At 40.6% G+C, this 15636-nt stretch overlaps 1 protein-coding gene across 1 annotated transcript in view; it reads left to right on the top strand.

Moving 5' to 3' along the window:
• Positions 1 to 15636, top strand: part of Top6bl (TOP6B like initiator of meiotic double strand breaks) — a 59452-nt gene that overhangs the window by 27035 nt on the left and 16781 nt on the right. The window contains exons 6-12 of the mRNA XM_090349140.1: positions 260 to 315; positions 1000 to 1071; positions 3316 to 3496; positions 5253 to 5403; positions 8296 to 8442; positions 13460 to 13581; positions 15189 to 15299. Of these exons, the coding sequence (XP_090205266.1) occupies positions 260 to 315; positions 1000 to 1071; positions 3316 to 3496; positions 5253 to 5403; positions 8296 to 8442; positions 13460 to 13581; positions 15189 to 15299 (840 nt within the window). The remainder of the gene's footprint in view (positions 1 to 259; positions 316 to 999; positions 1072 to 3315; positions 3497 to 5252; positions 5404 to 8295; positions 8443 to 13459; positions 13582 to 15188; positions 15300 to 15636) is intronic.

Raw genomic sequence — 15636 nt, 5'->3', positions numbered from 1 at the left:
GATGATGGGCAAAGAACCAAAGGGTGCAATTAATTGAGAAAAGAATAGTAAGTGTTGGGAATCTATTGCTATTCTGTAACAACCTAGTCCCAGTGTATGAGGGTGGGCTCCAGAGTGTTATCAGACTAAACAAGGAGCAGCTCACAGATCTAAGACTACACAGAGCACAGTTTATGGGGGATTAATTTAAAAGTAAAGAATATTTTTTCCTTCAGGGGGTAGATATGTAAAATCTCACATTTCATTCATTGTTTTGCAGATCAGGTTCAATTTCAATGTAAAGGTAAATGGAGTTGTCTCCACAGAGATCTTTGGGTAAGTCTGTAAGCCCATGACATCAGATGAAACTGTGGCTGTGTCATGTTTCTCAGGTTCCTATTTCCGGTTGTCTCACAGGTTGGTTTTTTTTTTTTTTGCCTATTTCCGGTTGTCTCACAGGTTGTTTGTTTGTTTCTTTTGTCAGTTATGGGGCTTGAACTCTGAGCCTGGGTGCTGTCCCTGAGCTCTTCAGCTTGAGGCTACCACCCTACTGCTTGAGCCACTGCACCACTTCTGGTTTTCTGGTGGTTAATTAGAGATAAGAGTGTCAGACTTTAGTGCCTAGGGTGGCTTTGAACTGCGATCCTCAGATCTCAGTCTCCTGAGCAGTTAGGATTACAGGCATGAGCCCCCATCAGGGTTTAGTTATTAATTTTTTTTTCTTTTTTGCCAGTCCTGGGCTTGGGTTCAGGGCATGAGCACTGTCCTTGGACTTTCTCAAGGCTAGAGCTCTACCACTTGAGCCACAGCACCACTTCTGGCTTTTTTCTATGTTTGTGATGCCAAGAAATCGAACCCGGGTCTTCACGCATGCTCGGCAAGCACTTTACTACTAGGCCACACTCCCAGCCCCGGGTTATTGATTTTTGATAAGCTTGTGAGTGATAGAAGTCATGGGTCAAGTTTTGTATCAAGCTTACCTTGCTTTGGGAGAAGGTTTAGCTTTCCTTTGTTTTGCAGGCTGGAGAATGAACTGACTTTGAACCTGTGGAATGGAATTGCTCTTGTTCTAAACTGTCAGCATTATGTGAGGTGAAAGCAAAAGCAGTGTTGTCCTTTTGATGTTGTGTTCGCCTATTAAGAGTATGGGTAGGAGTTGCAAGTGGTTTTCCTTGTATTTCTTTTCTCTTTTGACACAGTCTCATTACATTGTCCGGCTAGTGTAAAACTCCTGACCTCAAGCTGTCCTCCTGCTTCAGCTTTCCAAGTAGCTAGGGCTGCAATAACTGAGGCTGCAGATATGCCATATCATGCCCGGATGTTCTTATCATTTCTTTCTTTTGGGGGATGTATTGGGTTTGAACTCAGCACCTCACATTTGCTATGAAGGCATTACCACTTGAGATAACACTCCTCCAGATCTTTTTTCTTTACTTGATTTGAAATAGGGACCTCTGTTTTTTGTATGGAGCTGATCTCAGACTATGATCCAAATTTCTACCTCCTGCAGGAACTAGGCTTACAGACATATGCCACCACCTTTATCATTTCTAAGTTGCCTCTCTAAAAGAAAAGTAGCGGTAAAGCTTTTCCATCATTTCTAATGAAACCTTATTATTTCTGGCTCCCTGCATATCTTGTAATTTTTCTGAGGATGTCCCAAATCCATACCATATTTACTTCAATGAATGAAATGAAAAAAAAAAACTCCAAAAATTCTATCCATTTAGACACGAGTGAGAAGACTGGGAATTTAACAGTTTACTTGAATTTGTGGATAGGGAGATAATGTGATTACAAAGGAATTTGTTTTGTATTATCTTTCATGCATCAGCCTTCTGCATTGTTTTAAAAAATATCGATTTCCTCACTTCCACTTCCTTCAGACTCTAAAAACAGTAATTCCACGGAGGAGATGATAAATTGTCTGAACAGATGGAGTTCCTGCCTTCATTTTACATCTAGCTACTACATCCAATTTCACTTTTCCAAAGTGAACATAAGTTACATCCAGAAAAGATGTAACATGTCCTAAAGTCCGAATTCTTTGTTTTCTTTTTCTTTGTTCTCTGAGACCAGGACCAGAACTAGTATCTGATGCTTTGCACTCTAACACTTGAGCCACATCTTGGTTTCCATGACATGTTGGGTATTGAGCTGAGGGCTCTATCACCAAGCTACATCCCTAGGCCTTCCTTCCCCCCCTTTTTTGGCAGAATTCTTTATTCTTTGGTAAGTGGTAACAAAATCCTATCCATGTCTGTCTGTCGTTCAAAATCCTGTAGGATGGCTATGGTAGTAGATGCCTATAATCCCTGTACTCAGGAAGCTTAGGCAGAAGGACTTAAAGTTCAAGATCACCTGACCTACCTTGGGAGAATTCTGTTTCAAAATAAAGTTGTTTTTTTTTGTTGTTGTTGTTTGCTTTTTTAAATCATGTAGTGTAATCCAGTCCTTATAGGTGAAAGGCTCACTGCTGCAGTTTTACTGACAAGAATTTAAGCCTATGAATCAATGTTTGTTAACATGTTTCCTTGGTTGATTGATTCTTTTTTATTTTGATATAAGCATTACACCTTTGTGTTCCTCTCCTAAGAGTAGGATCTGATTAGTTTAGAGGAAGAGGAAAGGTTTATTGGAATTGGTTCTGGTTAGTAAAGAGTTGTTGGAAAGTAAGAAAACAACAATTTTTTTTTTTTTGCCAGTCCTGGGGCTTGAGCACTGTCCTTGGATAGTTTTTGCTCAAGGCTAGTGCTCTGCCACTTGAGCCACAGTGCCACTTCTGGCTTTTTCTGTATATGTGGTACCAAGGAATCAAACCCAGGCCTTCGTGCCTGTTAGGTGAGCACTCTACCACTAGGCCAAACTCCTGGCCCCCAAAACAAATTTCTAGATTTGTTCTTGGAGAGAATGATATCCTATTTCTTTTTATTGCTCTCATCAAACAATAACCTCAGATCATGTAAGAGAAGTCACATAAGAGCAGACCTTTAAGAATCTTGGACCAGTTAGATGATTTGTGACTCATAGATCCCATTACATAATGCTGATCTTTGAATAATCTTAGAAACTTCTGAACCTTAGGTAGTTTTAATAGAGGAAATTCACTTTGGGGAATGAGAAAATCTAGAACCTGATATCTCTGAAATACCAGTTTTGTACTCTGTCCATTGCTGTGACTCACTAAGCAAAATACAAGTTAATTAAGCCAGTGAAACAGCTATGATTGCTTACATGGTTATGTATATGTTTGAGAAATTATAAGAGAAAATTTAACACTCATTAAGTAATTTCTTAAGGGGGGGGAGTTAAATTGTCTTGTCTTTTTTTTTACAGTAGACAAAAATGTAGTTCCACTGAAACTCACTGCAGCAGAATCCACCCTGTGCTAGGACGTCCGGTGACACTGTTCCTCCCTGAAGGGGTGGCTGGCGTGGATATGGGAGAACTGATGCTGACTCCAGCGGCTGCCCTGTGCCCTAGTCCAAAGATCTTTTCCAGGATTTCTTCAGTTTCCATATCCTTGTGATGACAAGTTCCATCCAATTTAGGAAAGCTTTATATATGAATTCATTGTCTAGAAGAACATATGATTTGTATGAAAGTACATGATTTCATAAAATTCATACATTTTATAAGGGAGCTGAAAATTATAAAATGTCACATGTGTGTTACATGTGGTTTATACAAATCAGTATGACCAAAAGCATGAAATGGATGATGCAAAGAGAGATGTATGTGTGAGGCCAGTCTAAAATATATAACATGACTATTTTGTTTTATTAGTAGTTGAAGATGAAAATAGTAGACATTGAGGACTATACTCAAGAGTACAGTCTTTATTCTCTGTATAACAAAAAGCTACTGGTGCTTTGGCAAGAGTATTTTGTAGCATTATACAGATGGGTAAGAGAGAAAGTTAGTAATAACTATGTAAAAAGTAAATAAGCTAGTGGCTCACACCTATAGTCTCAGCTACTTGGAAGGTTGAGTTCTGAGGGTCAGTGTTCAAAGCCAGCCATGGCAGGAAATTCCATAAGACTTTATTTCCATTTAGCTACCCCAAAAAGCTAAAAGGTGGAGCTTTGGTTCCACTGTAGTAGATCACTAGCAAAAAGGCTCAGAGACAGCGCCCAACTCTGAGTTAAAGCCCCAGGACTGGTATACATACACACACAAAAGTAAATGAACTAGGCTAAAACTAGTAAGTACTTGAATTAAAGGAGATATAGGCATGAAAGGCAAAATTTATCACAAAAAGAAATCAATGTATAATGAAGCAACCAGCTAGATGGTGTAGTTGAGAGATTAGGGAGCAAGGAAAAAAAATTTTTTAAGTTTCAGCAAGGATTTATTTTAATGTAACAGGGTTAAAATGGGAGATAGATTCAAAGACTTGAAATGGTGATTCTTACATGTCGCTTCTATACATTTTTGTATTGTTAGAATCTCTTGTTTGTTATTGTTATTATTTTGTATATATGCAAATCCTGGGGCTTGAACTCAGGGCTTCGGCACTGTTCTTAAGCTTTTTGACTAGTGCTCTACCACTTGAGCCAGAGCTCTACTTCTGGATTTTTGGTGGTTAATTGGAAAAAAGAGTCTTATAGATTTTTATACTACGTTGGTTTCAAACTGCAATCCTCAGATCTCATTATTATGTTTAAGTAGTTGTACAAACGGGTTTAAATTCAACATCAATTTATGAGTATGGTACATCTTGATCAGTGTTCCCCCTTTCCTCAACATCAATCCTACCCCATCTATCCAATCTAAATTGAAAACACACATATATATATATATGTGTGTGTGTGTATATACATATGTATATGTATGCACATATATAGTACATACATATATATACACACATATACATACAAGATGACTGAAGTATGATATAGAAAGGGTGGATTCCAATGGTGTTTTAACTCCTTTGAACAATTAATGACATTTTAACAAAATGAACACTAGAACGCTGAAACATATCTTTTTTGTGTGTGTGTATGTGTGCTGGTACTGGGACTTGAATTCCAAGCCTCTCTCCCTGGGTTCCTATCTGCTAATGGCCACACCGAAACTGCTGGCTTTTTGCTGGTTAATTGGAATTAAGAGTTTCATGGATTTGTCTGCCTGAGCTGGCTTTAAATCTGGATTCTCAGATCTTCAGCCTCCTGAGTAGCTAGGATTACAGGCTTAAGCCACGGTTTATTTTATACACATGAATACATACTCATAAGAAGCTGAAATTTTGCATTTTTCTTTAGCAACTATACATATTCCTATATGGACCTTCAGGTCTGCCTCTGATATTGCCAAATCAGGAGCAACTAAGCATTACTATCTTCAAAGACACCTCTTATTTCATTGACTGGAAGAAATACCAGTTGTGCATGGTACCCAGTGTAGACCTCAATTTGGAAACAGGTATATCACTATTTTTCTTTTTTTTTAAATAAGAGATGAAGAAACTTGAAGAGTATTATTAAAACAAATGACTATAGGGCTGGGAGTTTGGACTAGTGGTAAAGTGCTTGCCTAGCATGCACAAAGGCCTGGGTTCGATTCCTTAGTACCATATACTGAGGAAGTGGTGCTGAGGCTCAAGTGGTAGAGCTCTAGCCTTGAAAAAGTCCAAGGACAGTGCTCAGGTCCTGAGTTCAAGTCCAGGGCTGGCAAAAAAATGAAGGACTATAACAAAAGGTGCATGTAGAAGAAGGTAGGGCCCAGTGATCTTATAGCTTGCTTGGGGATTGGGATTAAGGATCTGTCTAAGCTTAAGAGGCCACTGGAATTAGAAAAATGTATCATACAATAAAAATCTAATCAGAACCTAGCAGTTTGGACTTTTGTTCAGGGCTTCTCCCCTGAACAATTAAGGAAGAAAAATGCTTCTTAATGACATGAGGAAGCATACATGAAATTACTTGGAAAAAATTAAAGCATATAAATGCCACATAAAATTCATGTAGGAGCTGGGTGTGGTGGCTCATGCCTGTAATCCTAGCTACTCAGGAGGCTGAGATCTGAGGATCAAATTCAAAGCCAGCCCAGACACTAATGAGACTCTTACCTCCATTTAATCACTAGAAAGCAGGAAGTTGGGATGTGGCTCAAGGGTTAGGGTGGTAGCTTTGAACTGAAGAGCTAAGGGACAATACCCAGGCCCAGAGTTCAAGCCCCGACCCACAAAAACAAAACCATATAGGACTTAACAACATTTTTGTTTTGTTTTGTTTTCCCCTAAAAGTCAGAGGACTACTACTGGAACTCAAAAGATAAAACTGGAAACTAGAACTATGCATCTAGGACTAGTGTCTACAAGGTTTACAGTTCTGAATGTAACTTGTTAGCTAAATTCCTTTGAAATGTGGAAAATGGCCTGTCATTTGGTCCCATGGAAGTTAGCAGAAGGGAATGGGTGTTTTAGGATTGTGACTCATATGAGAGGAAACTTCCTGGGATACAGCAATGTCCCCAGGGAATGACAGCATTTTCATCTAGGAAGTCAGCCTCCAGAAACAGTTCTTTTTTCTTGAGTGAATAGTTATTCCAAAAGATGGGAAAAGAGGAAGTATCCCCAGATAGTGTCTCTGAATTGCAAGTAGTTTTGAGAGGAAACAGTGTTTGACCGTAATAGATGGGTTGCCATGCCCTTGGGATCTTGAATAAAAGAATGACCCAAGTAAGTTTCTAGATCTTTGTATCTGTTTCTGTCATTTTCATATTCAGACTATTTGTTTTCTTTATTTTTTTCAATTTACAATGTTTAATTGCTCAGTTGACTTTGGCAGTAAATAATATAGAAAATGTTCCCTCCTTCATGTCTCTGAGGAACAGAACAAAAACCAATATGGAGGAATCCAGTGTTTCTCTGTATGCATTTGGAATGTGAGATTATCCAAACAAGCTTCTATCAGTCTGATAGAAAGTGACTACAAAGGGGGCCGAGACCCTGGTCTAGTGGTAGAATGCCTGCCAAGTATGCATGAAGACCCAGGTTCAACTCCTGTACACTATATACACAGAAAAAGCCAGAAGTGGTGCTGTGGCTCAAGTGGTAGAGTGCTAGCCTTGAGAAAGCCCAAGGATAGTGTGCAGGCCCTGAGTTCAAACCCCAGACTGGCAAAAAAAAAAAGAAAGAGAAAAAAGTGACCATAAGCACTGTGATTTAAATATATATATCAGCTGGGCACTGTGGCTCATGCCTGTAATCTTAACTACTCAGGAGGCTGAGACCTGAGGATAACAGTTCAAAGCCACCTTGGGCACTAGTGAGACTCTTATCTTCAATTAATATATATATATATGTATATTACCATTTTGGAACTAAGAGCACATTTGGATTCAGTCTGGCAAAATCTGAATCTCAGTTTTACCACCTACTGATTCACATTGGGCAAATTAATTTAACCTCTCTATGCCTCTCTTCTTATCTGTGAAAGGTTATAAGGATAGGTATACCCAGGAGTGTGGAAAAATCCAAACACTGAAATAATAGAATTTGCAAATAATTTAATGGGATACCTGGCACATTGTACATGTTACCTATTATAAGTTAGCTGTGCATAGCATTACTTCAATTTAAATTTGATCTTTGCCTACTACTAGTCTTACTTGCTTTGGAAAGTTGTACAGGAAATAGATTTATTATGTAATGTTTCCCAGTAAGTGCAAAGGAATGCTGTTTGGTTTGTGTGCATGTGTGTATGTCATTTTGATGTTCTTTGTGTAAGTCACTATTATTTGTTCCCATCATATAGACAGAGAAGCAAATTCAGGAGTGGAGCTGGAACTTTTGTTTTTTTGAGCTGGAACTTTTGTTTGTTCATTTGTTTGTTTATGTCCATTGTAGGGCTTGAATTCTGGACCTGGGCTTGAACTCAGGGCCTGGGCACTGTCCCTGAGCTTCTTTTGCTCAAAGCTAGCACCCTACCACTTTGTGCCACAGCACCATTTTTGGTTTTCTGGAGGTTAATTGGAGATAAGAATTTCACACTTTCCTGCCTGGGCTGGCTTTGAACCTCAGTCTTCACATCCCAGCCTCCTCAGTAGCTAGGGGTATAGGTATTAGCAAACAACACCCAATTTACTTTTGTTTTCTTAAAACAATGCTTCATTATATATCTTAGGTTGACCTGGAATTCTCAGTACTTTTGCTCCATAGACTCCCCAGTGCTGGCACTACAAATGTATTGCCATACCTAGCTGAACGTTTCAATTTAGATTAGGGATTTCCTATGCTAAGATCCCTCTTTGCTCAGAAAATATATTCTGTAGTCACTTTACATTAGAATTTGTGTGCCTCTTGTTCTTCAGATTTGATGCTTCCAGATGTGAGTTATCAGGTGAAGTCCAGTGTGAAGAATCAGTCTCAGAAGACAGATCCTCAGGGACCAACTCTTCTACTTTTCCTCTTTGTGGATTTCCACCGTGGATTAACAGTCCAGCAAAGGGAAATCTGGGGTAGGTAAAAGTGGGGCATCAGTTTGGGTGTGCCAAATGCTAAGAAGATAAAGAAAGGGGCATAATGTATACATCAAAATTAGATATATTTCTGTCAAGAAAGGTTTTCCAGTAAAATACCCTACTTAACAAATTAGGCATATTGTATGCCACATGGGAAAGATCTATATGTTGATGCAGTCCTTAAATGATAACATTCTCAGATTTTGACAGCCAGAGCCCCCTGGACGCTCCGAGAATGTTTCCTAGGGTGTATATTACCTTAGATCAGTGGCTGTCAACTTAGGCACACAATCAGTTACCTGGAGAGCCCAAACCCAACTAGGCATCAATGGCTCATGCCTATAATCCTAAGTACTTGGGAGACTAAGAATAAAAAAATTATGTTTTGAGGCCAATCCAGGTAGAAAAGTCTGCAAGACTCCATCTCAATGCAGTCGAGCAACTACAGGAAGCCTAAAATAGGCAGATTGGGGTCCAGGCACACACCTGGAGACAAATTGAGGTTCTATATTAAAACTAGGTAGAGGGCTGGGAATTTGGCCTAGTGGTTGAGTGCTTGCCAAGCATGCACAAGACCCAGGTTCGATTCCTCGGTACCACATACATAGAAAAAAGCCAGAAGTGGTGCTGAGGCTCAAGTGGTAGAGCTCTAGCCTTGAGAAAGTCCAAGGGCAGTGCTCAGGCCCTGAGCTCAAGCCCAGGACTGGCAAAAAAAAAAAAGCATTATATTTATAACCTGACTTATGGCATTATAAGCCTCTGTACAACTACTACTTAACAATAAAACAACAATGTAAATTTTTCAAAAGAGAAAAACTACCAGCAGAAAACAGGGCTAGAAGCATGCCTCAGTGGTAGAGCACTTGCCTACCAAATACAAGGCTCTGAGATTTAAACAGCAGTCCCCCTCGTCACCAACCCCCCTCCAGTCAAGACCTGATTTCTCTGGACTGAAGTAGGGTTTGGGTCTTTTTGTGTATGTGTTTGGAGGAGGGTTGTTGCTATTTTGTTTTGGTGTTGGGGGTTAAACTTCAGGGCCTTGTGCATTATTAAGCATCTCTTCCGTCCCACGGGTTCAGTTATTCGTCAGGCTCGAGGAGGCACCTCCTAAGAGAAGAAAACCAATGGGGGAAAGAGAGGAAGGAGACCAGGCGCATAAAGAAAGACAGAGACAATCTGAGTTGCGTCAAGGTCTCATTTATTAAAAGTAAAGCAGGGTTTATATACCCTGAGTGTAAGGAAGGGAGTATAGAGGGGGGGATGGAGAGTTTTTGCGATAACAAGAACGGGAAATCTCAAGGTTAGGGGTGGGTCAGGCTATTCTTTTGGCCATTATGCTAACCCAAGCACACAACCTGCGGTTATTCCGAGAAGTATTTTGTGCAGATGACTCAACCAGGTGCGGTTTGCTCAAGGCTAGAGGGTCTTTGCTTTGTTCCGTTTAACTCCTTGGTCTCTGACAAGCATCAACTCTGCCACTGAGCTACAACCTCTCTCAGTATGTAAAGATTTTTTAGATGATTTCAATATGCAGCTAGGCTTGAAAACTTTTCATTACCCTGCCACCCATATAGGTGGGATCAAGAAAAGTAGCCTGACCTTGTCTAGGAAGTAGACAGCCCTACCATAAGTAGCAGGACTTTGGCATTTATCTATTACACATGTGGATAGTTTGTTATCAGAAGGTTCTGTCTGTTAGAGGTAAAGCAGCAACTTAAGTTTGTGGCTTGTGAATCATATCATCAAAATTGTCTAGGATCCTTTGAAAATATGCAACTTCCTGGGCTGTTTTTTTGCTATAATGTAAAACTCTAATGTGGCTCGGTAATTTGCATTTTCACAAGATTCTCAAGTAATTTTCAAATATAGTAAGGTTTGGAAGTAAGAGTTGTTTCATCCATCTTAGTGTAATAATCATGGTTGCAAGTTATATAAGATTTTAATAATTGTTTATCAAAATCCTCTTCAACTTGGAAGGAAGTTACAAGTTGAGTTTGTCATAGTTGAGAAAGAGTTGAAAAAAGTCTCCTTTTTGGTATTCCTTTTGTGTGAGCCAGTGTTTTTTCCACAGGGCTGGCCTTCCATGCATTCTATTGTTTTTCCATGTGGCACCTCTCACACCGCATCATGGGAACAAGATCACTTACAACCCCAGATCAGAAGTGCTATTGCTGGCCAATAATCTGTATATTTGATCCTGGCTAAAAGGCTGAGAAATGATCAGGCCAGTTATTTGATATTGTCAGTTGTGAGATTCTCCCTGCTTCCTGCTTTTCAAGCCTCTTTCCCAATATGTTTACCCTTGGAAGAGAAGCATGCTCTTCCAGGAGACTCAGGACCAAATTGGTTTTGAGGAGCTGGTATTCTTTGGTGCTCATGTTCCACTGATTAAGGGCAGGGGAATGGAAAGCAGAAGAAACATAGATGAATGAAATCTAATAAGGAGGGCTCCTGTGAGGATTCCTGGATTTGTTGTCTGGTATGTACACACAGAGAACTTCAGGAAAGAATTGAGAAGACTGAGCTTAATTTTAACTTCAATATCAACTTAGTCACTGATATTCAGAAAGCAAGTCATGGAAATCATCTGAGCCTTTCTTTTTATGTCTTCAACATGAGATTGTTAAGCTTGGAGATATCAGAAGCCCTTCCAGCGCTAAAGATACTCTTGAGACTTAAGATCTGCTACTTTTTGGCATATTTTTTTTAGCATCTGCCAGAGGATAATAAGATAATGTAAGCCCAAGACTGTGTTCTGAGTTCTATTGAACATACCTTAAGAACCCAGAAATGTCATTCTTGTAGTACAATGATAATACATCTCAGTTCAATGGAATTCTGAAAGCCTGCAGCATCTCAGTATTTGTACTCAGTTGAGAATTAAAAAGAAATCCATCAGTGAATAGTAAACACAGTAAGTATCTTTTAAAATCTTATACATCTGGGCCAGGTACATGGCTCTTGCCTGTAATCCTAGCTACTCAGGAGGCTGAGATCTGAGGATCAAGGTTGAAAGCCAGTCCAGGTAATACAAAGCTGTGAGACTCTTATCTCCAATTAATCACTAGAAAAGAGGAAGTAGGGCTGTGGCTCCAGGGGTAGGGTGGTAGCTTTGAGCTGAAGAGCTCAGGGACAGTGACCAGGCCCAAAGTTCAAGCCCCATGACTCATACACACACAAAAAGCTTACATATCTGGTAGTTTAGAACTAGCCTCTGAAGAAGATGTACCATAAAGGAAAATAGATGGAGATAATTTTACTCATCCTTTTTCATCTTTTCTTAGATCTTTAAAAGTTTTCTCTTACGTTTCTTTCTTTAGGAAACAGATTGTGCAGAATTATAGTCTGATTCCATTTGTCTTAAAAAATATTTAATTGGCCTTCTTCCCACCTTGTCATGGTAACTTTTCTATGATTAACTCATTACCAGTTTGCTACAATGTCAAAAGCATCTGTTGATATTGGCAGTTTTAGGAATGAACCTTGACTTTTTAATTAAATGTCTGTTCTAAAAGGGACCTGATTTCTTGAGGCTTTTCTAGGGCCAAACTGTAGAAAATAGTAACCCACATGTCATCATAGCAACAGTAGTTATTTGAATGTATGTATCCAAAATAATTCATTTACATTATCCCAGTTTATTCGACATATCTGAGAGGACAAGTAGGACTGTAGCCATTTTGTTTTAAAGAAAGACAAGTAAGGGGCCAGGAGTTTAGCCTAGTGGTAGAGTGCTTGGCTAGCATGCACAAATAAATAAATGAATAAAAGACAAGTAAAGTGACCTTGTCACTGGTAATTGGTTACAGAACTGACCCTAAGTCTATGTTTTCCTATATCAAGTTCCAGATTTCTTTTGAGACCACATATAATCAACCATCTCTACCAGAAATCCTTACAATGCTTTGTGGTGGGAAGTGTTCCTTCTGGACTTGTACTTTCCTTCCTTCCTTCCTTCCTTCCTTCCTTCCTTCCTCCCTCCCTCCCTCCCTTCCTTCCTTCCTCCCCTTCGTCCTTCTTTCCTCTTTCTTTCTTTCCTTTTATTTTGGTCAGTTGTGGGACTTGAACTCTGGGCCTGGGCGTTGTCCCTGAGCTCTTTAGCTCAAGGCTACCACCCTAACCTTTGAGCCACAGAACCACTTCCAGTTTTCTGGTGGTTAATGGGAAATAAGAGTATCATGAGTTGCCTTCTTAGCACAGTAGGCAGCATCTTGGTCTCATAATGTGAAGGTCCTGAGTTCAAACCTCATAGGGGCAATGTTATTTTAGCCGGGCACAGTGGCTCATGCCTGTAATCCCAGCTACTCAGAAGCTGAGATCTGAGGATCATGGTTCAAAGCCAGCCTGGACACTAAAGACCTTCAGACTCTTATCTCCAATTAACCCCTAGAAAACTGTAAGTGGTGCTGAGGCTCAAGGGGTAGGGCGGTAGCCTGGAGCTGAAGAACTCAGGGGCAGGCCCCATGACCACCACCACTAACAACAACAAAAAAGTGTCTCATGGACTTTAGTGCCCAGGCTAGATTTGAACCGGATCCTTAGATCTCAGCATCCTGAGTAGGTAGGATTACAGGTGGGAGCCAGCTGCACCCAGCTCCAGTCTTTTTTTTTTTTTAACCACAGCACATCTGAAAGAAATGACATACTACTAATAAGAGTGGCTCTCCTCAACATGGGGCTCAACTAGAATGGAGGAGGATTAGACGTGCTGTCCAGGAGGCTTCCCCTCTCCTGCTCTTCTCCCTCAGGAACCCACCCATATCGTCAGGGATTAAGCAAGATCCCTCATTTACTTCTTCAAAAAATATAGTTCTTCTTTTTAATTTTCCTGAGCTTTTTCTCATTGGCAACTTGGAAATGAGAAGGCATGTCTAGAAACAGAATTACTTGTGGTTAGATAGAAGTAGCTTCTTTCTAGAGGCACCTTCCCCAATCTTAGCCCTATTCAGAAGATCTGAACAGCAGTCTTGTAGTCATCCTTACTCATGGTTACCAATACTCTGTGTCCTTTTAGGCGCCCATACTTTGCTCACAGCTCATCTCAATGCTATTCTCACGGAGAGCCACAAAGTGGTACAAGATTCCATCCAGTGCACCGTGGATCAGGTCTTGGAGCAGCATTACCTTGCCTCCCAGGTATAAGAATTTCACAACTTCCTCTCCTACTGTATTTTATTTTTTTTGGGTGGGGGAGGCAGTCCTAGGGCTTGAACTCAGGGCCTGATACTTTCCTTGGGTTTTCCTCAAGACTAGCACTCTACCACTTGAGCCATAGCACCCTTTCCAGCTTTTTCTATGTATGTAGTATCAAGGAATCAATCCCTAGTCTTCGTGCATGCTAGGCAAGCACTCTACCACCAGGCCAAACTCCTGGACTCCTCTCCTACTTTCTTCTTTTTTTTTTTTGCCAGTCCTGGGCTTGAGCTCAGGGCCTGAGCACTGTCCTTGGACTTTCTCAAGGTTAGAGCTCTACCACTTGAGCTTTAGCACCACTTCCGGCTTTTTTCTATGTATATGGTACTGAGGAATCGAACCCGGGCCTCCGTGCATGCTAGACAAGCACTCTACCACTAGGCCAAACTCCCGGCCTCTCCTCTCCTACTTTCTAAGAAAAAAAAGTATACATAGCTACAGGGCTTATGACTTCCTCCTTTACTGCCCTTCTGATCCTCTTCTGCTTCCTGGGGAGATGTAACCCATATCTAGGAGCTCAGGCTTTCACTTAGTCTTACCTTCTGTGAGGTGAGCACATAAGAACAGAAAAAATATGGAAAAATGATCAATACTCCACTCTTCCTTACCTTTATGTCTCCTTGTTTTATACATCCTCTGGAGCTGCTTCACTCAGCCTTTCCTTCTTCCTTCATTTTCCTAATTTTTTATAATATTATGTTCTCGGCTGATTTTCTGAGTTATTTTAGTTCATCCTTTTTTGGGGGGGGGGAGGTTCATGGGACTTGAACTGGGCCTGGGCACTGTCCCTGAGCTCTTCAGCTCAAGGTTACCACCCTATCCTTGAGCCAAGCCCCACTTCCCATTTTCTAGTGGTTAATTGGAGTCTCAGATTGGGCTGGGAGTTTGGCCTAGTGGTAGAATGCTTGCCTAGCATGCACAAAGACGCAGGTTCAATTCCTCAGTACCACATATGTAGAAAAAAGCTGGAAGTGGTGCTGGGGCTCAAGTGGTAGAGCTCTAGCCTTGAGAAAGCCCAAGGACAGTGCTCAGGCCTTGAGTTCAAGCCCCACGATTGGCAAAAAAAAAAAAAAAGTCTCAGATCCTTTTGTGCTTAGAACCTTGATCCTCAGATCTCACCTCCTGAGTAACTAGAGTAACTAGGATTATAGGCATGAGCCACCAGACCCTGGCCAAAGAGGAGTGTTTTTTTCATTTGTTTTTGGTTTTTTGCCAGTCCTGGGCTTGGGGCTGAGGGCTTAAGCACTGTCCCTGGATTTTCTCAAGGCTAGGGCTGTACCACTTGAGCCACAGCACCACTTCTGTCTTTTTGCTACGTTTGTGGTACCAAAGAATCGAACCCGGGTCTTGGTGCATGCTAGGCAAGCACTCTACCACTAGGCTAAACTCCGGGCCCAGGAGGAGTGTTTTTAAAGTTTACTTTAATCCCTAAAGATCATAGTAAAAAGATATCAGTAAGAGTTGGTGGGAGGGAAGGATTGTTCTGCCCTGCTATAACTGAAGGCTTCAGCCTCTTTAGGATTATCTAAGCTGGTTGTCGTGTTCCTTAGGCTTATCAGAAACTACAGGCTTCACTCTCAGTGGCTGTGAGTTCCATCATGAGTGTGGTGACTGGAAGCACCAGCAAGAGCTTCAGAAAAACATGTCTCCAGGCCTTTCAGGTCAGTAGGAGATTGGGGTGGTTTCAGTGCCGTGCTCTGACCTGTCCTTGTGCAGTTCTTTTAAAAACATTATTTCATTTATCTCTACTGGGATCCTACAGAGTATCAGGTCTAAATATTTTAAGAAGTATTTGTTAAATGAATAATTAAAATAGTATATAGAATATTTTATAAATGAGAAAAGTTACTTAAGATGTATAGTTCCTTTAGGTCACATAGCTAGTTATGAAAGAGCTAGGATTAGATCTGTAATTTCAAATCCCTTGTTGAAGAATGCTCTGCTACTTCGTGGTAACAGAATATACTGGAAATAACTAAGCAACCATCAGTATAGTGA

This window comes from Megascapheus bottae, chromosome 16, assembly GCF_031878675.1.
Source record: "Megascapheus bottae isolate mThoBot1 chromosome 16, mThoBot2.hap1, whole genome shotgun sequence".
Lineage (NCBI taxonomy): Eukaryota > Metazoa > Chordata > Mammalia > Rodentia > Geomyidae > Megascapheus > Megascapheus bottae.
This window is presented reverse-complemented; position numbering and strand designations above follow the sequence as displayed.